At 37.9% G+C, this 25386-nt stretch overlaps 2 protein-coding genes across 11 annotated transcripts; one reads left to right on the top strand and one right to left on the bottom strand.

Moving 5' to 3' along the window:
- Positions 1 to 2649: 2649 nt before the first annotated feature.
- On the bottom strand, positions 2650 to 14148 carry HNRNPA2B1 (heterogeneous nuclear ribonucleoprotein A2/B1). Of its 8 annotated transcripts, none has more exons than XR_004682042.1 (13): positions 13109 to 13338; positions 10203 to 10238; positions 9995 to 10105; positions 9654 to 9800; positions 9163 to 9373; positions 8933 to 9034; positions 8775 to 8855; positions 7984 to 8046; positions 6575 to 6694; positions 6191 to 6313; positions 5433 to 5515; positions 3916 to 4053; positions 2650 to 3372 (listed from the first exon to the last, which is right to left on the bottom strand). XR_004682042.1 is itself a non-coding variant. In XM_035020773.1 (12 exons), exons 1-11 carry the CDS (start codon positions 13112 to 13114, stop codon positions 5454 to 5456), a joined length of 1062 nt encoding a protein of 353 aa, XP_034876664.1. In that variant the 5' UTR covers positions 13115 to 13338; the 3' UTR covers positions 2650 to 3372; positions 5433 to 5453. The 8 variants fall into 8 exon arrangements, 3 of the variants coding, with proteins under 3 accessions (XP_034876664.1, XP_034876665.1, XP_034876663.1); XR_004682041.1 differs by having other exon boundaries at positions 2963 to 3372; positions 3916 to 5276; XM_035020773.1 differs by lacking the exon at positions 3916 to 4053.
- Positions 13495 to 24749, top strand: CBX3 (chromobox 3). 3 transcript variants are annotated; one of them, XM_035020777.1, is made up of 7 exons: positions 13495 to 13560; positions 13988 to 14158; positions 15609 to 15660; positions 18255 to 18397; positions 20726 to 20888; positions 23038 to 23132; positions 23491 to 24749. In XM_035020777.1, the coding sequence occupies exons 3-7, from the start codon at positions 15637 to 15639 to the stop codon at positions 23615 to 23617; spliced, it is 552 nt and encodes a 183-aa protein (XP_034876668.1). In that variant the 5' UTR covers positions 13495 to 13560; positions 13988 to 14158; positions 15609 to 15636; the 3' UTR covers positions 23618 to 24749. The 3 variants fall into 3 exon arrangements, with proteins under 3 accessions (XP_034876668.1, XP_034876667.1, XP_034876666.1); XM_035020776.1 differs by lacking the exon at positions 13495 to 13560 and having other exon boundaries at positions 13901 to 14158; XM_035020775.1 differs by lacking the exons at positions 13495 to 13560; positions 13988 to 14158 and adding an exon at positions 14332 to 14439.
- The last annotated feature ends 637 nt before the right edge of the window (positions 24750 to 25386 follow it).

Genomic DNA, 25386 nt, shown 5'->3' on the forward strand with positions numbered 1-25386 from the left:
CAAAGGATCAAACATGGATAAATACGGACCTAAGAACAGGGACTTAAAATTTTGACATTCACAGTAACCAAAGCTTAAAATAGTTTGAGTCTGGAAGGTATTTGGTACATTGTGACCAAAAGTAAATGCACCAAACTTCCAAAGAAAAATCTGGCCTCAAAGCATGTAAACCTCAGCTGCTTACTCTTCTACCAGTTTCAGCAGTGGAAATCCCACCGCCAAGATTTTAGTCTAAATGCCCTTGCAGATTAGGAATGTAATGGACACCTGAAGGATGACTGAAATGTTCTGCTAGCTAGTGGTCTTAAAATGTAGTTTTTCCTGGAGTTCAGAAAGGTTACAGAAAAGGAGAAATCTAATCTACTCAGCTTCAGATTGTAGAAACTGACCATCTTCAGAATCTCAAAGTTCTCACTGAAGCTGTATGCACTTTGCTTGGTAGAACTTGAACCAAACTGCTCACTGAGCTGCATAAGACATGGTTATGCAGTCAAGACTGTTGTTACTGAGCAGCTTTATCAAAACAAGGTTTCAAGGGAGGGGCATGTATGTGTCCTCATACCCCCAGTGTGTTCCCAACTATTTGGTATAGGGTTTACAAATGCAAATTTCAAGGGAATCAGTAAGACTTAAGATCCCTGAGATCAGTAATGCTTACTTAGGCAACTAATTAACCCTTAGCTGCTTTTACATTTTCTGGTGGGTACCCCCCCCCTCCTGAATCTGCAGCGGAAAGGCCCAAATTTACATTCCAGTTTAAATTGGTCCCAACAGGAAACTAGTCTTACCTTCTTTACCTATGGAAAATAACTTAATCCTGCAGTCATTCATCCAATTATAAAGTTAAAGAAATCTGGTTGGTCAGCCAGATTCTCAGCATCTCATTTGTCCTTTTCCGGATAAAGCCTTCATATTTCACAAGTAACCATCAACAGGTATCCATGTTGAACCACCTTACAGGTGAAATTAGATTTTCAAGTGTATGATCTCCATGCAACATGTACTAAATAATATCTGGATATTTGGATCCCTCTAAAGGCTGGCTTCAGTTCAGCAAGGATCTTTGGAATATAGCAGTCAGAAAACCCAATTTGCACACATCCAAGCCCCAGAACAGAATGTCAGCCTACATAGTGCATGCATGTATCAGAACTTAAAAACCTTTTTATAGTTGGGATCAGTCTTAATTTTTCCCCCTTCTATAATCTTCAAAGAAATGAATCTGCCCCTTTCTTGGGTAGTCTACTCACCTCACTAGTTTGCCCAGTCACCAAAAAACCTCTTACATCTATGTGATCGGCGCAGTAGTCAACAGTGGTGTGTTATTAAAACTGAATGGGGTCTATCAACCACCCAGTCATTCCAAAGCTCAAAAGATCAGATTTACATAAAATTTTGCCAAGAATATATCTGTTTTTAGTATATTGGGATGTCTTCTATCTTTTTGGAAAGGAACCCACACTTGTGAACTAGTAAATGTCATTACTGAGAGTATTCTTTTAAAGTTTCCTTAAATTAACTCAGTACTGTAAACACTTAGTACAAAGTTATCCCTTTTAGACCATCTTAGCTTGTATCCATACACCAGTTATTTAAAACCTTACACGCAATAGAACGAACCAGTTTCAGAAACTTCCAGTAAAGATTAACACTCTAATGTGGAAGCCAGCCCTCAATATGGCTCCCAATGATGCTGGGTTCTCAGTAATCCTAGAAGTAAAACCCTTCCATCCACGACGTGACCATTATAATACAAAGTACTACTTCCAAATGTTGATTCTATTGGGTTTTGATTGCTCCAAAAGCTCAGTATAGGGAAAGGAAATAGCCAGCCCCAACTTGCCAACCCTGTCAGCATGCCCTAGTGAAGTTTTTCCTAACTGCAACCTGAGCTTCAGCAAAAATCACACAGCTCTAAGTTTTTAAGTTGTTGACCTGCAAATACTATGTAAAGTAACAAATTCATTGTTGCTCCAAATTGCTAAGTATTGAGGTTAAAGGTTAAGCCTGATGTAGTGATATAATGCAGCAACATATGCGAAAAAATGTTATTTCCTTCGTTTAGAAAACTTAAGAACTACCTTAAATCTGAAGTTCTAATAGAAATTAACAGCCCAATATACGACACACAAGGGAAATGCCTATGGTTGATTATTCAGCATTACCTTAGTTGCAATAAGCCAGTTCATTTCAGCCTATTGTGTACTGAATTTTCTTAAAATTTGTCCTGATTAAGGGTTGCGTACTTCAGGGTGTGTTGTCATACACCAACTTGATTTACCTCCTTTAAGTTTGAGTTCTTGGTAGAGCCGCATTTTTAAAACCTTCAAATATTTACCTTATTTTCAAGTACTCTCTAAGTTTACAGATGATGGACGCATCTATATTTTAAGTAACAGCTTAGCTCATCTTCTGTTAACCATCAGTTTGACTTACCTGTGAGATACCTCATTATCAAAACCAAAAAAAGTTATTAAATCAACTTTACTGTGTATCTTTCCTGTTATCTTTCATTGTTTCAGGTAAATATATACAAGAAAGCCACTGCTTGTTAAATTCTCTCCACCATATTTAAACCTTTAAAAAGACAACCACTGGTGCTCGCTTCGGCAGCACATATACTAAAAAAAGACAACCACTGAAACTCAGTTAAAAGGCATATAAAGGTAATTGACATTTAAGAAGCTACCATGACAGACTCAGTGCTTTGCAGTCACTTAATTGGGACCACTGTTTAAAATACTTGCAACAACTCCACCAGCAATGTTAAACATACAAGGTAAAGCCAGGAAACTAGAGCAGTATTCAAACGCTGAATGTACAGTATATGAAGAATGGCATTTTATTAGGGACAGCCAATAATGTCCACAATGCTTTTCTTATTTGACTATCAATACTGAAAGAAAAATGGCAATATGCATAGCTTTGTGAAACTGCTTCAAAAATCTAGGGGATGGCAATCTTTTAGACAACTGAATGTTTATAGAACAAGATTCACACATTTTATGTGTAAACATTACACCAAGTATTTGAATACAAAAGTGTTTATTTTATAAACTTTATATTTAAAATAGAATTTTTATCTGTCTACTCACAAAACCTAGTTTAAAACATGATACATTTCTCTCTCTAGCTTACTTGATGTTACTCTTTTACAAACAATACTCAATTTGTAATTGTTTTATATTAAGAACCTGTACTAAATGAAGTTTGTATTTTATCAGAAAACATTTCCCTTTAAACTTAAAGTGCTTTTTTTTTTTAAATGAAGGCACCAACAAGAACTACTTTCAGATGGTACAGAATTTCTTATTTCTTGAAGACTCTGTGGTTGACCACTTCTTCATTAGTTACCTGCAGCAAGACACCTTCCTGCCAAAGGAAAAAAAAAGTATCTGAAGAAGTTTATCATGTTTGTCCAAAGAACCTAAATAACTTCAGTGGTGGTCTTAGGATCAAAGAAGACTCACTGGTGCATACAGTAGAATATGCCCTGATTATCACATTCCTGAAAAGGCAATAAAGCCAGGCAAATCAAACTGATGACATTTAAGAATTTCAGCAGCCAACCTACATCTCTCCTATAAGGTACGGGGTTGGGAAAGAATTACCACATTTAAACCCAAATATTTAGTACTGGATACATACAGGATTTATAATGTAGACACTTTATTTGTAAGTATAAACTATCATCTGGAAATAGTTTCAACCATTTTACCCTACCTTCTCCTGAACCTGATTCTGATAAGCATGTAAAACTAGAACAACCATATAACAGAAGAACAAAATGTCTTTATTTTTAATAAAAACCACTAGGTTCACTCAAAATGCTTGATCCAAGAAACGTGAATACACAAGGGTGTAATGATGGGTAATTTCATGATTTATTCAACTTGCAGCCTAACTTTTACCTACCATTTTACTACCAACACCACTGAAGGAACCAAGAAAAGCTTTATTAATGATCACTTGGCTTGCGCCTCAGCTGTTGAAATGAAGCACTTTACAGTCTTTGTGGCAGCAGAATATACTTGTCCATGGTTCATATCAATGCTAAAATTCCAGCAGGGAAAAAAATGATATGTTAAGCACCTGAATCTTCATAGAGGGGGAGGGGGGTGGGAAAGAAGGAAAAAAAGGGGGGAAAAAAAACAACCAAAATAATTTAAGTAAATGACAGATTGGAAAACAGGGTTTATAAGATTATTCTCTTGAGTTTATAAATTGTTAAACTCAAATTTATAGCTATGTTAAACTACGTAAGAACCACTATACTGAAAGGCCATTGAAGAGTAGTATTAGTTTATCTTTTGGGGAGGAAAATTAAGAAAGGAAAAGTAAATAAGATCTTACCTAAAGAAGTTTAACTGAAGCTTAGAACTATTTTGCTCTACACCCTCAGCTTTCGTTGTCATCCTTATAAACTACTGTAGTTAAAGCTTTGTAGAAACAGCACAGTTTTTTAAGACTGGCTGAACTTAGTAGCCGTCAAGAGTTCTCTTGTACTAGACCTGTATCCCTGAAGAGTACCTCGCTGGGGTTATTTCCTTTCCTTGCATTGAAGAAGCAGCATCTAAAAGATCTAAAAAGGTGTTTCTCTTTGCAGAGATATCCCTTAAGTTATCTAGATAATTTAATCCTGATGAATTGCAGACAACACACTTATATCTGACCAGCATTTATCTTACACAAATATAACAACAGCTTTGCAATGGACCTTAATTATACTACCCACTCCTTAACTTATTTAAAATAAAAAGTCTATAATTACACAATTTCCTTTAGAATTATTTTATTAAATCATAAATGTACAACAGCTTCTTAACTCTACACACGCACTTAAATTTTTTTAAAGGAAAAACGTTATGTCTTATTACACCATGATCCTGGCTAATAGCTTTTCAAAACTTTGAGAAAAATCTTAAAAAAGGTTTCACATGTCACCTGAAACTTACAAATTTAACATTATCAAAGAAGGAATGCTTCTACACTCTTACAAAGACCACTAGAAAGAAACAACAATTAAAAAGCTAAGAAACTGTCTCAAAGGCATTTTTTTTTTTTTTTACAATCCTTCCTCCACAGTAAGGTAATGTTATTAAATAATCCAATCCATTCACAAAATGGCTCTCTGCATCTGCTCTGGTGTCTTCTGCCATATCACTGCATATTTATGCATGACTGAGATAAGAGTTTCCTTAACATTGTTATTTCGATAACCTGAAGCTGTTCTGTTACCTCTGGGCTCTCATCCTCTCCTATTTATACAGTGAAGCCTGTTTCAACAGAAGTAAAGAGTAAAAAAAAAATAGGTTATGAAATTATCCATCTAACCAGATTTTAAGGAAAGATAACATGATCCTAAAAAGCTTTTACTCCTGGCAGCTAGATCTCCCAAGACAATAATAATGTAAAACTCAAAAGCTACTTACCCATGGCAAATAGGAAGAAGCTCAATATCGGCTTCTCCCTCCATAACCCCCACTTCCTCCACTGCCTCCAGGACCATAGTTTCCTAGAATCATTGAAACAGCAAGAGAAAGCAAACTTACTTCCATTTTCCGTAATAAGCCTAATACTATCTATAGCTAATTTCTATTTTAGAGACCTACACTCATTGAAACACACAGCTCATAACCTGTTATTTGCTTATAATTAACCTACTTGGGAGATCAATTATCCAGACTCACAGAAAGTTTAATTTTGCCCTTTACACTTGAAAACATGTATTTACTGCTGCTATTCCTTTATAGGGTTGTCTACCACAATCATTGGAGTCAGTACAGAGTTAAAAAAACGTAAAGCAAACAGAAGAGGCATAAAAACATTGATTTAGTACTACTACAAACTTTCTCAAGACCTTAAACAAATAATACTTTTAGTAAATAATCCCAAGTTTTTATTCAATTAACTTTAAAAGAGAGAATTCCTAGAACTTTATACACCTTGCAATGTGCTCAATCTTCTTTGGCTTTTTTTTTTAAGGAAATAATTAGCCAAGGAAAAAGATCCCCACCTGAAATGTCTTACTTTCCCAAGTCCTAAATATTTTATACCACTGAATATCCCCACCATTTCAATTAACACTGAATTACAATGGAAGTATTAAACTAGCAATCAGGAGATCTTCCATTCTTAAAGTCATGGAAGTATTCTTTAATCACAAAATTTAAACAATCTAATAAATTACCTCCACCATATGGTCCCCCCATGTTCCTGCTACCACCAAAGTTTCCACTCTTCATTGGACCATAGTTAGAGGGTTGCTGGTTATAATTTCCAAAATCATTGTAATTTCCACTTCCATAATTTCCTGTGAAAAAATTGAAATAGGTTTTGCACAGTAACTTCCAAAATAACGTACTCAAGCATTAAACCAGTGAAACATGGTAAGCATATTTAGGACAAATCTCCCATAAAAACAATCATCAGAATAAATGCAAGACACCTATCTACAACTCTACAGTTTTTTTTTTAAGACAACTATTGACAACATTGAAATGCAAAATCTCGTGTTAAAAGTCATTAATTCCAATCCAAATTCCCACATAAAGGTTGCAGGTGAATTTATTACCTCCTCCATAGTTGTCATAACCACCTCCGTAGCCCCCACCCTGGTTGCCATATCCAGGTCCTCCACCACCATATCCTCCTCTTCCTCCTCCATAACCAGGGCTACCTCCAAAATTGCCACCTATTATAAAATAAGCCTTTAAGTAATTACTTAATATTTTCAATGGCATTTGAACTGTCTTATCACACCCATTTCCAGCTTTCCAAAACACATTCTTATCAACAAAATATTTATTCTATGAAATCTCTTAACAGCCTCAAGGGCAGAACAGAGTACGTATCCTTGGTAAACATTCAGGGGAGGGAGCACCTATTAAACTGGATAAAGACCTTTACAGAGACAAATACTTGCAATGCCACAGCTCTCCCCTGAGAGCAAAAATATTAAAGATTCTCTTGAAGATATCTTGAAACATTTATATTTTGCGTAAGGATTGTGGGGACAGACGAGGCATAGGGTAGCAGGACAAAAAAAAGCCACACACCCCTACTGGTCCAAAAGATTAAGTTGCAAACGTTTTTTCCCCATAAATTCCCATGTCTCTTAAATAATATGCCCACTATACCCTTCTTCTGAGTAGAAATGGGGGGAGGACCAGAAATTAGCAAACTTGCATGTAGTTCAAAAACTTAAAATGGCAGTCTCCAATTATTGAAATACAAGACCTTGTTCTTTCTCATAATACCAAATTAGTATTTGGATTTCAAACAAAACTGAAATAGGATATAGGATTAACTTATAATCATACTTAAGGAGTGGCAAAACCAGTTTTTCTATTAGTAGCTCAGTTTTTAGTATCCCATTCTTATTAGGACTTTTGTAAGTATTAACTTTTCTGTACTCCAAAAGAACACATCTAATACATCACTTGTTATGGAACAGTGGCTCACAACTTTAGCTGGTCCCAAGAATACAACTGTACAATTGTGTATTTTAGGAAGTTCTTTCAGTTACTTTTTTTTTTCTTTTTAACAGATTACCCTAGGGGACTTATCTTGGTAAGGGACTAATTTTAAGGAACAATTGATCTTATATATCCTTCCCCTTACATGTTGACCATGATCACATCTAATAGTCTGTTTTTCAGGAAAACAGCATATAGAATATATCTAGATTAAATTCTTTGCTTGAGAAACAATGGGATAGCATGACAGCATCTTTAAATTCTCTATTAAAATCCTCCTAAATGATTTTGCAACTGGTATCTACACCTGCCAAGCAAAAATACTTTCCAAAGGATATACAACTAAGATGCAAATTATAAAGGAATAGCCAAATAACTGAACCACTACCACCTAAGCCCTCTACAAATGCAAAACATTAAAAATTAATATAGACATATAACTATACAAAAATATGTACTGCTTTGATCTTTTAAGTCACAAACTAAAATGCAGAAAAAAACTGACCTCCAGGTCCTCCTCCATACCCATTATAGCCATCCCCAAATCCACGACCACTTCCATATCCGTCTGTTAAGAGACAGGAAAAAGAATTATTATACGCTGTTCGCCCTAGTTACAATTTCTTCCCTCCGCATTCTTTATTAGCATGTCTGAGTGAAGATTATTAGGGACCACCCTCCTTGTGCTAGAAGAGTGGTGTTTTGTATTTTAAGAAGAAATAAGTAACACCACTCTTACTTATTTCTTCTTAAAATACAGAAGTGTATATAATTAAATCTTTTAAGGATAATTGTCTAATTTGAGGGCTTGGACTTGGCAAGACTCAATTTTAAGAGATTCCATTTATTTATGCGTAAGAATGACACTGAAAGGGGCAGCAGGTTTCTCTGTTGGCACCTCATTACATTAGTAATTCAAATATATCTGAAGCCTAAAGGAAAAATATTTAACTGATACAGACCTCTTAGAGCCTATACATAAAGCCTCCACAATATCTTCACTTCCCATTGAGGGGCAACACTCATTTAGGCTAGTTGCAATTGATGTAACTTTTTTTTTTTTAAAGCTGACTACCCTAAAAAAGGAACTCTGCAACTGATTATCTTGAATTACAATTTATAAGATGTTTTTAACTATAACTTCCGACCTGGCTAATTTAGAATATCCCACCAAGATACAATCTGCCTAAGTCTTAAAATAACTTAAAAAAATTAAGATTGGATTTCCTAAATCTAATTCAAACAGTTTTTATTTGAGCACATGCACCCTTCTAACACTAAGAACTCCCAACTTACCAGATCCTCCTCTAAAGTTACTTCCTGGTCCTGGTCCAAAATTTCCACCACCACCACGAGAATCTCCAAAACCAAAGTTGCCTGTAGTAAATGCCCAGGTTAGTAACGAGCATTTATTCGAATAAGTTTTAAAAAGAAAAACAGAAGTTAAAAGTTACCTCCTCTCCCACTTCTAGAACTTTGGACTTCCTGCATTTCTTGTCTAGACAAAGCCTTTCTTACTTCTGCATTATGACCATTGATGGTATGATATTTCTGCACTGCAATGAAAAGTTCACACTCCATTATATCAACATTATCAGTAAGCAACTTCTACAACCTTTTTAATAAAATCAACAAACCCAAAACCTTATAAAAAACCACACACCTACTGCTTATAGACACTTACACACAATCTTATCCACAGGGTCATGATCATCAAAGGTAACAAATCCAAAGCCTCTTTTCTTTCCAGACTGCCTATCGGTAATTATCTCAATGGTATCAATCTTTCCATATTCCTCAAAGTAATCTCTAAGATGATGTTCTTCAGTATCTTCTTTAATTCCACCAACAAACAGCTTCTTCACAGTTACGTGAGCCCCTGGTTTTCCAGATTCCTGAAATAATGGGAGAAAAAAATCTTAACAGAAGAAACCAAAACATGATTTAAAGCACATTATCTGGGTACAAAGATAGCTTTTATCCTCTAACGCCATCAGGTAAAGCATCAGCTTACGACTAAGAACCCAGTTTTTCAAAGATGTAAATCTAAAAAAAGCAAAGAATACAAAACTAACGGCTTTAAAAAGATAGGAAACTGAATTCTTTCAAATGTTAGTCTAATCTTCAGTGGGACAGAATATTCTTCATATTTATTGTACAGTTATATTTGCTCACCTCTCTTGCAACAGCACGTTTTGGCTCAACCACTCTCCCATCAATTGAATGAGGTCTTGCAGCCATGGCAGCATCAACCTCAGCCATGGATGAAAAAGTTACAAAACCAAATCCTCTTGATCTTTTGCTTGCAGGATCCCTCATAACCTTAAAACCAAAGGGGAAACTTTAGCCCCTCATTTCATTACTTATGTTATGAACTAGCAATTTAAAAGACTAGCAGTTCTCACAATGAACACAGACATTAAAATAATTTTCTCCATTATTTTACTCAACATCTTAAACACAGTAGCCCAACAGTTGAAAGACTAGTTATCTGTAGGCACTTTTATGTAACATACCACACAGTCTGTAAGTTTTCCCCATTGCTCGTAGTAGTTCCTCAAACTTTCTTCTGTGGTTTCAAAGCTCAAGCCACCAATAAAGAGTTTACGGAACTGTTCCTTTTCTCTCTGCAAAGGAAAACACCATTTCAATTTTTATTTACATTTCCTCTTTGTATGCAGGAAATTAAATTCTTAAATATGAGGTGACCTGCTGGCAGAGTACCTTTTTCCTCTCCAAAGGAACAGTTTCTAAAGTTTTCTGGGGGGAAAAAAAAAACTTACATCAAATTTAAACCATATGTTAAACTGCAAATTAGTTGTGTTACACCAAAAAAATTGCCCCAGCTGATCTACACAAGTTTCAAAGTCATTAATGCATGATCTAAATTTACTTGACATTAAATTATTTTGAATAAATTTAACATCCCTTTATCTTAAAACTTTATGAAGAGAAAGGAATAAACCTATTCTTTGGTCATTGAAGGCTTAAAGGACTTTTGTCAAAATTTGCATTCAATCCTTTGCCCGAAACAAAGTAACTTGCTTTTAAATACACATTGTAAATACACCGCTTTTTAACATAAAAACTGTTCGTTCTTTACTTATAACCCATAATTTACCATTTCATGATTCAGTGTCTAAAACAGTGACATCTTTTCTCTTTACTGCTCCCTCTGGTGGTGATTCTAATGTATCTCAATAAAAAAAAAAACCCACTAAGAAAAAAATCATTCTTTCCCCATACACCAACTCTCCATGGGGGGTGGGGGGAGACTTAAAACATTCAATGCATAATACCAAAATATCCTTATAAAATCTGCCTCTTTCCTTTGACCCAGGCACAAATGACTTTTATTACCAACGGTGGGTATTTAGAGCTTCAACAGTTTTTAACATACCTGGTTTTTTTGAGGGCACACTTATATTGGTATTTATAGAACAATCTGAATTATTACTGAACCATAAATGCAGTAAAATATTTGCTATAATCTCACTTTTCAAAAACCGTAAAACTTTAAATGATCACTGTTAACTACTCAGCATTTTGTACTGCTACAATTTACACTACATCGAAGAAAAAAAATCACCCACAAAAACTCAGGTGGTACTGGCCTTAATGGCCACCTGGCAAAATACACAACACAAAATGTCTCTAATTTTACGCGGGGAGGTTGGGGACCTGGGCTGAAAAATTTTAAGCCCTATAAACCACCAAGCAAGTATTTTGCATTAACAGCCCTGTATTTTCGGCTGTCAGTCAAGAAAAAAACAGGTTATACTTTGTTTTCAGAGAACTAAGTTAAAAAAAATTAAAATACTCAGAAACCAGAATCGATCATAATGTCCAAGGGCAACTACTATGAGTGTATAATACAAATCAAAGCTCAAATATAATTTTCCATATAACACGAAATACTTCATAAGCAAATAATATTACAGCTCTCTAACTCAGTTCTATGGAGGTTTCTTTCTCCATACATGAAATTTCCGAACAGCTCAAAAAACAGTGATAAGCATTTAGATTTTTTCCCTGCACAGTTCTCAGAATTGTGAAAAATTTTCAAAGGTCAAAAAACTATCAAGCTCTTAAAACATTCAAATAACTCGTTATACGATTACTTGACATACTGGTATTTAAATTAAGCTTTAGCGTTAAGTCGGTCTTTCACAATCCACATTACGCAGTTAAAAAAAATCATTTACAATAATTTTTACACATCACTAACAAAAGGCAAAAACTCATTACTTACCTCAATTTTTTTCCAAACTTACCCGATGTCCACTATCGATTACAAACAAAGTTATTTTAAAAGTGTGCTTAAGGTCAAAGAAAGTACCCAATCAGGCCCCCTTCGCTTGAGACCTTATTCTTATCAATGTAATGATCAACCATCATAGCAAACAGAGATGAGAAAAGCAAATGACAAAGTTCAAATACATAGTGGCCCAGCCGTTACTCGTAACGAAGCAATGCACCACGTTTTAAGCAAAGAGCTAAAGATAAAATCATTTTTCATTTTCCTCTTAATTTCTACCGTATCGCAAGAACCTCTGTTGTCACCCAGTAAAGATTGTTTCCCAGCAAAAATATTGAAGTATGAATTCTACAGTTCAAAAGAAATCCTTCAGGAAAGTAAAGAATTGTGAAACCGACATCCCCCCCCCAACCACCTTCCCACTGCCACCCACAGTCGGTACTAACTTAATGGCTCCGAATTTTTATTTCTAAAGTTTCCCGCGATTCAACTAGCTTTTTTAATCACCGCAGGCCCAGATAAAACCGTTACTCAAAAAAACCCACGAAACTGAAAAACAAAATGTTCTTAGTACGGCTCGACTTAAAACTGGGCCCGACACCCTGGGTGGTAGTTTTACCTCCTCCTCTTAAACCGTGCGAACCAGCCCCGGGGAACCGACTCCCCCACCCGCCCGCTCTACGGTGTGGCTTCTGAACGCAATGGCGCCATTTCATCGAGGGAAAAGGAAAGAGCCTCTAACGAGGTGCGCAGGACTTTTAAACATCCAAGCTCACAAAACACTCGGAATCCACCTCGAAACGGCATGAAAACAGCCCGAAAAGAAAGAAAAATAGTTAACCACTTCTATTCTTCGATAAAGTAATCAAACTAGCAGAATCCAGAGATTGAAAAGAAAAACGCTGCGAGGAAGGAAAGGAATGAAAATGGCGGCCGCCAAATCCGGTTCCCGGGAGAGGGGAGGGGGGAGGGGAAACTCCGCAGCCTCGCTCAGGAGGATCCGAAGCCCGCCGAAAAGCTCAGAAGCGGGGACGCCAGAGCCCCCAAATCAGCGTGCTTTGAAGAGGGAGTAAGAATTCCCGCCTCCGCGCCCCACTTTTCGCCGAACGAGGGCTGCATCCGCCATGTGGAAGTTCCCCATCCCCCACCCCCAGCAAAGGGAAATGGCGCCGGCAGGCTGAGGGTGGGGAAGGTACTTTTCAATCAGGCCTCGGCTAACGAACCCTCTTCAAAAATATCCTGAAACCAACCGCTTTTGAAGTGGCCCAATTTCACCGCCGCTCTCAGACGGAGGCGGGTGGCCGACTTCCACCGAGGCGCCAACGGCCTCGCCATGCCCTTTTCAATAACTCATTGATTTCAAACCCGTTACCTCCATCGCGGACTCAGTCGCTTCAGCCCGATTTCCCGCAGCCGAGCGAGATGAGAGAGATCTCCGCGGACGAACACGAACCGGACTCGTCCTGGCGCTGTAGTGAGAACTGCCGCTGCTCGAGAAACAACACCGCTAAGAGCACCTCCACACGGGACCCGGCGCTGCTGCTACTGCCGCTAGAGCCGCTGCCGCCGCTTTTCTAGAACCTTCCCCCCGACTAACGCGTCTTCCCCTACGTCAAGCCGTTGCGTAAACGCCCTAACCGCCGCCAATGGCGGGAACGCTCTACGCCCTCCTTACGCCAGGTACGTACTCCTCCCTCCCCTTGCAGCCAGTAGTAGTGCTTGACGTCACTTGCGTAACTGGTCTCAGTGAATTGCGGAAGGCTCGAGTCCTGCGTATTTCTCTCTCACGGAATTGGGTCCAGCCCCCGCCTTAGCGCAGGGCAGGTGAGAAACGGTCGCGCAGTTTGAAATTAACGCTGTCGGGAGGAGCTTAAAGCACAGCCCTAAAGTCCAGCCCCCTCAACCCGGGAGGTGGTCCCTGCAGCAAAGCCTGTGATAATCCGCGCCTCCCCCCCCCCCCCCCCCCCCAGCTCCCGCCAGAATAATCTTTGTAACCTCCCCCTTGCGATTTCCCTCTCCTAATTCTCCCCCCAGCGCTGAGGACTGACTCGGCCCCTTCCGGAAACACCCGAAGCGACTTCCAGTCAACACGTTACACTTCACGCTCCACCAACCTAACCCTGGCCAACGTCTTTGGGAGTCGACCCCTTGGGTTCAAGAGAGGTCTTTGGAGAGGGTGGTCTGGGAGGGGCACTCCTTCTTAGCTCCCAATTCTCCCCATCCGAGTTTCTCTTTACTCCCTCACCCCTAGCGTTTGGAGGCACCCACTTATAGGGGCGAGGAAGTGGGCGGAGCCCGGTTTTGGCGCCAGACGCGGCTGCTGCGAAGCAGAAACGCCTCCGTCTAGAAGATCGGTTACTGTCCTCGCCTCAACTTCCCTCTCCCTCCCCTCCGGGGACCACCAGGCCCCACGCCGCGAACGGTGAGTGCAGCGACGCCGCAGCCTTCCACCTGCCCCGGGCTCGGGTTCCCGGCGGGCGCGGCGCTCGGCCCCTCCCCCCGCCGGGCGCGCGCGCGCCCGCCCGCCCCGCCCCTCGCGGCCGCCCGGCGTGGGCGGTGCCACCCCCACCCCCACCCCCCCTCGAGCTGCTGCCCGGCGCGCAGCTCCCCAGCCCCCTCCTCCTCGGATGTGGCTGGAGCTTGAGGCGCGCAGGGCCGGAGACGCCGCAGACCCGGGACCCGGAGCAGCTCGGAGGCGGTGAAGTCGGTGTCTTTCTTTCTCTCTCTTTCTCTACTCGGTGGTGGTGCTTAAAATACCACCTGCGCCCCAGGGATACCCCCACCCAGTTCCCTGCTTCCCGCCCTTCCCCGCCCGACCCCGAGTGGGGAGCAGGCGGGAAGCAGCGGAGAGTCGAGCGGAGACCCCGCGGCTGGCCTGGCGCTGGGCCGGCGCCTGGAGTTAGTTGTGGGGGAGGGGGAGAACGAGACTGTTCTCGAGAGGGTAGAGAGCCGTGGCGACAGCCGCCTGATTTCTAGACAAAGCGCATTTCCTTTTCCCCTCCCCCATCCGCGATCAAGATGAGGGGCCCTCCTCCCCCTCACGGCCTCGGTCGGCGACTTGGGCCTCCAGTGAGGGCGGTGCGTTCTCCCGCATCAGCGCGGCCCGCTGTTCCGAGGCTGCGGCGGGCGCTCCGTTACGTGGCTACCGCCGGGTGGGGGACAACGCGGGCCCGGTGGTGCAGTGCCCTTGAGCCCCCGGGCCGCGGCCTTTGTTTCTCCCGGCGGATGGGCTGACCACGAGGCCCGCGCTCCTGGGTGGGGGGCGGGGGCCGGGTGTTCAGGCCTCGCTAAGCAGGGTGGGGCTTACGGGGAACGGATAGAAGAGGTGGTTTGTTTTTTTAAAAGTGGTACGAAATGGGACTGAAGCATCTCGATACGGTTTTTTTCCTTTTTCAGTTTTTAAACTAGTGATTAGAAAGGGGGAGGGTTTCCAAGAAACCAAGTTGGGGTTTTATAGGCGCCTCTTTGGACTGTTAAAAGGTCTAGAGGGGAAATTGACGATAATATACCGTTGTGATTGGGTGATCACGTCGACTTTGAACCAAATTATCTGGCCATTTTCTTAAAAATGCTGGGTATGACATAAACGGGACTTATATTGAAAAAATTTTTTGCTATTTTTTCCTTTGTAAAACTGTCTCAGATACCAGCGTACCCAGTAAGGTTTTCTAGACCCACTTGGTTAGAGCACTGATGTATTCAGCAAACATAGATCACTGATAACGCAGGATCTCAAATCTGCATCTCTGGATTTGAGTACAAGTTTTACAATATACGATACATAGTGGGGGTTGGAATCCAAACAGAACTTGTGTTTAGCTACCTTTTTTGTGTCGTGCAAACTTCTTTTTAACTGTCATGCATTTTTCTAGTAATAGCTCTTCAAGTCTGCAATAAAAAATGGCCTCCAATAAAACTACATTGGTAAGTTCATGAAAACCTAAAATTTGTAAGGATCTAACTCAAATTTTTTCCCCAAAATTATAAGTTTGCATCTCTGTGGTTGAGATATTTACATCCACATGTATTTCCCAGTTCCCCCCCCCCCCCCCCCCCGCAGTGTTGTAATGGGGAGAAATAGAGGCAAAAACGAAATCATTACATTGAGATACTTATTGACCTGGCTGAATAGTGTCTTAATCCATTTAGAGAAACCTAATCTTGGCAGGATAGTACAATGAATTTTACAGAGTATTTTTATCTTGAAATAAAAATAAACTTTCGCAACATGAATTTTTACAAGCATAAACACAATGCTGTAACGCCCTTGCTCATTGGCGTAACAGTCCCTAAGTCACCCTGTAATGAATTCTAGAGAATCCAGGTATTTTCAGTATTGCTCAGTTTAAAGAACCTAGATTGGGACAAAGGTCATTCAGTTACTTTGCTCATGTTGTCCTATTTCGAATTTGATTATTCTAAAATACATAAAGGTCTTAAATTCAAATCATTGCCATGGTTTTTTTTTAATACCAAATAAAATCATACATATGTCCAAGAAGGGCAGAAGAGTAGATTTGGATCTTGCGAGCAATTACATTTTTTCTCTCCACTGTCTTAAAGCCTAAGTTTGCATTCTTAAACTTGATTAAAAGTTCTGTGAATGTGTAAAGACATACATATGTTCAGCCATATCAAGTTACAGATTTTTTGAAAACACTGACATATTCACATAAAAATAGTGAAATTCAAAGTTAGTGGTTCTCACAGTAATTCTAATATATTTCATCCATAATTGGAATTGTATTAAAGGTCAGTGTTAACATCTAAATAAAGCAAAACATTGGTTTTTGGTTTGTATATTCTCCCCTTGGGTTTCATACTAAAAAGGCAAGTTTGGTTTTTAATCTTTGCCATCAAGAGGTTGCACGTTTAACTCCTATTCTGGGAAACGTTGAAATAAATACAAATTCTGTGGCACAAATGATTCCCATCAAAACCGTCAATGGAAAAAAAAACAAAGCATCTTCTATGCCCCCTCAGGATTGAACTGTCCTTCAAATTCCATAAGTGGTAGACCAAAGTGTAGATAATTGAATTGACTGTATGACTTGTGACCTTCAGGTACTGGAAAGAGAAGGAACTAGCTGTCCCTGGGACTTTGAGGATGAATAGAGATACAGGAAGCAAACATAGATGCTTCTGTTGCTTTGGCACACAGTTTTGAGAGTCTTCAGTGTCCATAACTAAATGATACTTAATTATCTTACTCTTTGCTAAAGGATCATAAATTGACAACTTTGAAAGTTTTTCTTAATCTTCTAAGAGATGAGGTTTGTTAGTTTAGGTGGGAAAGTGGGTGAGTTTTCTTCTGAAAAGAAAAAGGTGAACACTTACTTGTAACCAGCTTGTGAGTGCCATAGTATTAGTGTTTATTCTTTTCACTTTGTGTTTATTTTTGTTATCCTCTTTATTCTGTTAATCTCTTACTTTCATGAACATAGCTGATTTGTTTATCATTTAGGATCAGTATCCTTTTGCATGCTTGAGGCACTGCTGCTGTTACTTTTCTGCTTGTATGCTATGTGGAGAGGTGACTTTAATGACTAGGCAGTTAAGTTTTTTTTTTTAATAGCACCACTGAAATTATTTTAAAATTAACATAACATTTGAGATTTTCCCCGCTTCGTCTCTTCTAATTAACCATTTCAGTTTTTTGTTTTATCTGCTTTCAGTCTTCATAACATGAGTTATTGGAAAATAGTGGTTTTAGTTTGGTCTTTTGGCTTTTCTTATAGTGTTAACACAAAAAAGAAAATACTAATCTAAAAATTTGTTTAAGGTGAGTTTCGTTGGCTACCATTTTAACACTTGAGAAACCAAGAAAGAAGGATTTTCACATTAGAGAATTATTTTGACCTCTTCAAGTGACCACGTAACTTTGTTCTGTGTGATCTGTAATATTATATACAGAAATTATGGAACAGTAATAGTGTCCTTTTTAACCTATTCATGGTCTTAGTTGACTCTACAATTGATCTCAGGATTCTGAACCATGTTTTCATTCTGCACTTAACCTCTTTCTGTATAATTGAGACTTTTAACATTGGTGTTTATATTGAGAAAGAGTTGTTAGTGTTTGGGGGCTGTAGTTTTTAAATGGGACTATGGTTCACTTAATAAGGTCTCATTAGTATTTACTTCTTTGTATCATCTTCTAATACTTTGTAGTTGTTTGTTGCTGTGTTGTAGTTAAAAAGAGTACAAACTCTAGTAAACTTGGTCTTGTAAACTAGGTAAGACATTAGATTTAGAAAAGATAAGAATATTTTCCAGATAGTGTTTTTGATTGTATTATTTCAACTGAAAGGGGTGGGTGATAGGTTTGAGATAAAAGGGAATTAAGTATTCTTTTTGATTATCTGTTGACTTTTATCTTTTCAGAACGTGTCTGCCCTGGGATATAGAAGTAAAAATATAGGTGTCAGATGCAACGATAATATGAATATTAGCCTTTAAAATGTACTCAAAAGTGAAAAAAGAAAAGTTTCTTAAATGTCTCTTTTGTTTTATTTTAGCAAAAAATGGGAAAGAAACAAAATGGAAAGAGTAAAAAAGTAGAAGAGGCAGAGCCTGAAGAATTTGTGGTGGAAAAAGTACTGGACCGACGTGTAGTGAATGGGAAGGTGGAGTATTTCCTGAAGTGGAAGGGATTTACAGAGTAAGGAATCTGGTGCTTCTGTTACATGTTTAACTGCACCTAAGTGACATTTAAAATTTGCTTTTAGTCTGGGGTTTTTAAAATCCGTTTCCCCATACATTTCTCTTCATTTAAAGACACCTTTATTCCAGGGTACTTTGAGACCTGTTTAAAAAGAGTCCTGTCTTTAGCCTACAGTTGTAACCAAGCACATTTGAAATTAGTTGATTGACTTGGAGAGTCAAATTTATAGGCATACAGTTTATTGTGTAATGCATTTTAATGTGGTTAGATACTGTACTAATTAAAGTATCTAATTGACATTGTTTTCTTATATACAAAGAACACTAAAAGTATTGAAGCTATATAAGGTAGACTGGTGGGTGTTGAACAGAAGTGCTTATCATCCAGGACCTCTAGGATGCACTAGGTTTACTGTATCCTAATCTCTTAAGAAGTGGTGTGGGCATTTTTTAAGCTCCTTAGTTCTTTATGTTCCTTGTTACTAATTGCTCTCATAATTTTTATAATGTTAGCTGTATTGCAAATAACTCATGCAGGAATTCCAGTCTTATATTTAACATTTATCATGTGCTAAATCTGCCTTATACCACAAAAACAGCAAGGCTCTGTTGTCAATGACTTACTGAAAATGGATAGGTAGAGATAGACAACAGTTTTCTGAGTTTGGTGGAGATGGGGGAGGGTTCTGGTCAAATAATTAGGCTTCGGAATATCTGTTACCTACTACTTGCCCCACCATAGCAATTTGGGAATTACAAGTTGAGTGGAAGATTTAAGGTTCTTTATTTTATCCTTCTAGTATCCTTAGTTGAGCTTAAGTATATAGTATAAGTTCATAATTTGCCACTAGAAAAATTTCCTTACAGATAGCAGAACAAAGCAAAATAAGTCTGAACTATTTTAAAGTTAGATGTAACCAGTATGCCAAAGAATTGATCACCTTCATGTGATAGGTTTTTTGTTGTTTGTTTTGAAATCTCATGAGACATTAAATGCTGTTTGTCTCTGTCCAGCCCATCAAAATGTTAAGAGACTTAACTCCTTTTCTCCCTCTTTCTCTCAAACTTAAGGCCATTAGTATGGCTGAGAACCTACTATGTGCAGTACAATGTATTAGGTAATACAGAAGTCTGTAATTAAAGTAACACTACAAAATGGAAGCTCTGCTTCAACTCTTTAGTCCTCCTCTATCCTCTGATTCAAGTTTGCCAGTTTTAGCATCTCAGGATATCAGAAGACCCCAAGTTGTAAATAGTGCCTTTCTTTTCTATCACTCTAAAATGATTAATTTCATTCTATCTTGTTCTTTAAAGGCTTTTTGGATCAGAGTGCACAAAGTTAACAAGCCTATAGGGCACCTGGCTGGCTTTGTTAGTAAAGCATGTGGTTCTTTGATCTTGGGGGTCATGAGTTTGAGCTCCACATTGGGCGTAGAGTCTTAAAAAAAAAAGTTAGCAAGCGTATCACTAGTGTAGGATTATCTAACATTCACGTTTGGTAATTGATATTCATTTTCTTTCCAGTCCTTCTGAAAAACACATGAAAGTAGTCATTTTGGCATCATATCAGGGATTGCCAAACTTTTCCCTTAAAGAATCATGTAGTAAATAAATAATTTAGGCTTTGTGGGCTGTAGACCTCTCACAATTACTCAACTTTGCAAATATAGTACAAAAGCAGCCGTAGACACTACGTTAAACAAAGGAGCATGGCTGTGTTCTAATGAATGGGCCCTCATTTCCTATAATTGTCATTTTGAAATTTTTTCCCAATTAAAAATGTGAAAAACATTTTTAGTTGGACCAACATACAAAAGCTGGGTTTGACCTTTGGGTTGCCAACCCCTGCTTTTTATCATTGCCTAATCTGAGCACCCAGCAGAAGTTGAAAATACTGCCTCACATATAGCATGCCTTAGAATTTTTGTGTTTTCAAATGTGGTGTTGAAGGTCCCAACTAGAGACATAGTCTGACTGATCTGATAAAGTAATTTGGGGTGGGAATAGGGAATCCTTATTTTTAAAAAGCCTTTGCAGAGAGATTCTGAAGTGGGTTGTCTGTGTAACTGGGGAAAATATTAGTTCCAATTATTCTGCCAGAAGCAGGTGTGTTAACTTGGAGGTAATACAGCAGACTGCGCACTTACTAGAGGCTAAGAAAATAGACACAGGAAGTATAAGCAGATTTTATCAAAAGAATGGGGATAGGGAGAAAAAGGTAAGCATCTGCAGTACAGCAGACTTTTTTTTAGATACATGTTAAATGAATGTAGATGATGGTGATGAATCATATTTAATTGATTTTTTTTTTTTTAACCGAACCCAGTGCTGACAATACTTGGGAACCTGAAGAAAATTTAGATTGTCCAGAGTTAATTGAAGCATTTCTTAATTCTCAAAAAGCTGGTAAAGAAAAAGATGGTACAAAAAGAAAATCTTTATCTGACAGTGAATCTGATGATAGCAAATCAAAGAAGAAAAGAGACGCTGTAAGTATAAAATATTGCCCAGCAGACTGACTTGGTAAAAGGTTGATGGCTTGATTTTTAAAATACACTAAAGATACTTTTAAGAATTCAAATACTTTTTAATGCTTAATATTCAGGACAGAAAGGATAGGCATGATTTAGCCTGCATCATATAAATGTTCAGTAGTAAGTGCTTATACAACTCACATTGTTGTGCTAGTGTTATTTTGAGTAGAGTCGTGGAGTTGATCCCTGATAAGGTCCATTTCCTGTGATCCAGGACTGGCAGTCTTAAATACAGTGAACACAAAGATTAGATCATTGCAATCCTTTACAATACAGTACAAACAATCCACAAAGCACATTCTGATTATAGACCATTGGTGGCACTGACCACCAGCATGTACTTTCACATGTGATCTTTGTTTTGTCAGAATATTGCCAAGCAACATTTTGATTTTGAAGTATATAATCTTCGGTAATAGAATTTTTTTAATATTTTTTGGTGTGAATTGAGACAGCTGGTTCATTAACTACATGGGTATTTTGACCCAGTCTTTGCTTCACTAATGTGTCCGTGGCTTTGGGCAAAACATACAACTACTTGTTTATACCTTCAGCTCCAAAACAGATTGTCCTATTTACCATGCCTGCTGGCAATTTGGGAAAAGGTCTTGATTCTGAATTAGCATTTAGGCTTGGGAACTAACATTGATAAGGTCTTTGGATTTAAAATTTGATCATCTGAATTAGATGCCAAGTAGTTTACAGATAACCTGTTAAATCTTCATGGCAGGTCTGCTAAGATTATAGGTATTATCCCCATTTTCCAGATGAGAAGCAGAGGTTGACTACAAATTTGGTTCTGGATGCTTTAGCAGCCAAAGCAAAAAGGTAACAATGTTAAGAATCCATATGCATTAATTGAAAGTCAACCGTATATTCAGCAGAAGCACTGTTTAGTAACAGTAGTTATCCTACACTGAGCTCTTAGAATGTGCCCAGCAGTGTTCTACATAACTTAATTTGCATTTTTTATACTATAAAACGTCCATGAGACAGATAGTATTATCATTCCTGTTTTATAGGGTAATGAACCTGAACAACAGAGAGGTTAACTTGCCCAAAGCCACACAGTAAAGGTTAGAGTCGTCATTCTAACTAACCCAGGTAGTCTGACTCCAGAACCTGGGATATTGATACGAAAGTCTGGTAGGGAGAAGGGATTTCTTAATCTAAGCAGTTCTCAAACTCTTTTGGTCTCAGAACCCCTTTAATACTCTAGAATATTGAGAATCTCGGAGAACTTTTATTTATATGTGTTACGACCATCAATCCTAATTATATCAGAAATTAAAACAAAGTTCTAAGACATTTGTGTATTCAGTTAAGAAAGACAAAACCTATTGCATGTTCATAACTTACGAAAAATAACTTTAAATGAGAAGTGGCATTTTACAGTTTTGCAAATCTTTTCAGTGTCTAGCTTAAGACAGTTCTGCATTTGATTTGCTGTCTTAATGTTGTTTGGTAGAGGCATATGAAGATATTCTGAAGTCAAAGATAAATGAAAGAAGGGGACCTTGCAAGATAAACAGACACCCACTAAAGGTCTCAGGGATCCCCAGGGATCCTGAGACCACACTCTTAGAACCATTGGTTTATGCTAAGTATTTTTTAAGGTTTCCTACAAGGCAGATCGCTTACAATACTGATCAGTCTGAGTTTCAGAGTTTTTACTATTTGGCTATTTGTATTTTGTGTGTACTTTAAAAATTTGTGGGTAATTTAGACTAATTCCTAAAAGTGATTTGAAATACTAACTTTAAAGAATTTATAATTATTGATGAGTTAGCAGAAATCAAGGGATTAATTTGTGTGCCTACACAGTTCTGTCTTCTAATGTGTTAGGATAAAGAAAGGTATTTATTTTCTTGCCTTGGAATTCAGAATACTTTTAGATACCTGGATTTGTTTTTTCTTGGAAGGTTAATGGAAATTACAATGTGTTTTAGTACTAAATAAGAGTTCTTTCTCCTGTCATTTCTTTTTCACTTTCATTTGAAAGCTATATTTCATGAAAACAAATTGGAAGTTAGTATTACTAGTTTGCAATATGGAAAGTTGGTGAAACATTTATGTGAAGAGTCATTTAACATCTTTTAATCAGGCTGATAAACCAAGAGGCTTTGCCAGAGGTCTTGATCCTGAACGAATAATTGGTGCCACAGACAGCAGTGGAGAATTAATGTTTCTCATGAAATGGTGAGTGTGCAGATGATTGCTATTCTATTTTAAAGTAAGAGTAGATTTTTTTTTTTAATTTGTGAAGCCTTACCTAGAAAAGGTTTTATAGTTTTCATCATTAGATAGTATCTGCTGAAAGGATGATTCTAGGATTTTTGTAGTTTGGGGGTCTTTGGTTTTGTTCTGTTTTTTTGCTAATGGTGTTTTAAAGCAAAGATTAGCCTGTTTGGGAAAATGTAGTTTTATTGGAACACAGCCACAAGTATCTGCTTCTGAAGCACTTCAGTATCTTTTGATTGAATTATGACTTAAGTGAAAGATTCAGTTGGCAAAAACAGTTGAGACTTTTGACTGAACCTTTTTTTCCTCACAACAGGAAAGATTCAGATGAGGCAGACTTGGTGCTGGCAAAAGAGGCAAATATGAAGTGTCCTCAGATTGTAATTGCTTTTTATGAAGAGAGACTAACTTGGCATTCTTGTCCAGAAGATGAAGCTCAATAATTGTTTGCATTGCTTTTTATATATATTTATATATATATATAAAATCTGGGTCTTTGTTTTTTGATTTATTAGTGTGAAGAAATAACATTCTAATGAAAATCACGTTTGATACGTTTGTTTTGAAGTAGTATTGGGGGAGTTGTTGGGGTTTTTTTGCATCTATAGCACTGGTTACTTTGAACAAATAAAAGCTTTCTGTAGTTGCTTCCTTTATCAGAAAAAAATATTTGAGACCATGGTATATTATCCCCCTGCATTAGAGAACACCTTTTCTAAATGTTGGGGGAAATTTCATAGTCGTTACTCAGTCAGAATTTGTGTTTAACTCCTATATGCCTGAGGACCATTCTGGGTCTTTTGTTTATTTAGGGGGTTTTTGTGTGTATACTTAAAATACATACATAAATGGTTTTTGTTTTTTTAACATTCACCAAAACAAAAACAGCATTTATAACCATGGATAAGCCCATGTTTCTGGGATGCTATCATTTTCAGCAACTTAAGAAATCACTTAAACAAGTTTTTCCTGAAGCCTTAACCTTTCAAATTTTTAAATTGGACAATTTAAAAGCAGCAATATCTGAATCCATATTCATATCTACAGTCATAAATGCAAGTTCATTTGCAAGTTCCCTAAAAGGAAAATTTTATCACCACCAACAACCTCCCCACCCAAATGACAAAACTAGACAAGTCCTGGTGTGTTTTAATTAGGTAAGCAAAACTTAGTTAAATGGACATTTAAAGGTTCCTTCTAGTGAACCATTCCTTTTCAAGAAGTTGAAATCTCTGTGCTGTATTGACTAAAAGGTCATGATTCATGGAATGTCTAAGACTTTGTTCATGGAAACCTAATCATAATCAGATGGTTAGAGATGTTGGCAATTTAGCTCCTGCTGGAATAAATGGGTGGACAGACTTTTATAATCCAAATTCTTAACCTGCATGTATTTTCTTTATCCCAACTCGTTCCTGACATGTAGGCTCAGTCTTCTCAGTATTTGAGTTACTGGTTCAGCAGAAACCAGGAAAAACAATAACTTTGTAGTCAGAATGTTATCCAACTGTATATTGTTTACTTTATTGTAAATACTGGTAAACAGTGGTCAATAAATAGTTTTATATTCCTTTATGTGATTAGACTTTTTTTTATCTGATTGTCTTTCTAGTGGAAGTAGAAACATAACCTTAGAATCCTCTTCGTGTTTATAAATAACACTAAAGCATTAGAGTACATGTCTTTGATCTTTTGAGCTGAGGAGTTTCAAACTTACTAGAATATGTATTTCTTTTTTTTTTTTTTTTAAAGATTTTATTTATTTATTCATGAGAGAGAGAGAGAGAGAGGCAGAGGCAGAGGGAGAAGCAGGCTCCCCGCGGAGCAGGGAGCCCGACGCGGGACTCGATCCCGGGACTCCAGGATCATGACCTGAGCCGAAGGCAGTCGCTTAACCAACTGAGCCACCCAGGCGCCCTAGAATATGTATTTCCACAAAAATGAAAATTGGTTTCTTGGGATGCCTAAGAGGAATCTGCTTCATTAAAATGAAATTTTGATACTTAGAATCTAGTTTGTTGAAACTTCTGTCTGAAAAACAGTTATAGGACTGATTCTGTTGTGATAGACACATTTCTACTAATTTTCAAAATCCATACAGAGAAAAGGAAATCATTTTGCAATATATAAATATTTAATCCTGTTGTACACCTGAAACTGATAGGTTACATGTTAATTTATACCTCAATTAAAAAAATTTTTTTTAATTCCT

The sequence above is a fragment of the Mirounga leonina genome, unplaced genomic scaffold (genome assembly GCF_011800145.1).
Source record: "Mirounga leonina isolate KUSES-001 unplaced genomic scaffold, KU_Mleo_1.0 Mir_174, whole genome shotgun sequence".
Lineage (NCBI taxonomy): Eukaryota > Metazoa > Chordata > Mammalia > Carnivora > Phocidae > Mirounga > Mirounga leonina.

Coding starts and splice junctions, on each gene's coding strand:
- HNRNPA2B1 (XM_035020773.1), bottom strand. Junction 10,106..10,202: donor TTCCTTTGGAGAGGAAAAAG/GTACTCTGCCAG, acceptor TTTCCTTTGCAG/AGAGAAAAGGAACAGTTCCG. Junction 6,314..6,574: donor TTATGACAACTATGGAGGAG/GTAATAAATTCA, acceptor ATTTTTTCACAG/GAAATTATGGAAGTGGAAAT.
- CBX3 (XM_035020777.1), top strand. CDS start 15,637: ATGGCCTCCAATAAAACTACATTG. Junction 18,398..20,725: donor AAGTGGAAGGGATTTACAGA/GTAAGGAATCTG, acceptor AACCGAACCCAG/TGCTGACAATACTTGGGAAC. Junction 23,133..23,490: donor TTAATGTTTCTCATGAAATG/GTGAGTGTGCAG, acceptor TCCTCACAACAG/GAAAGATTCAGATGAGGCAG.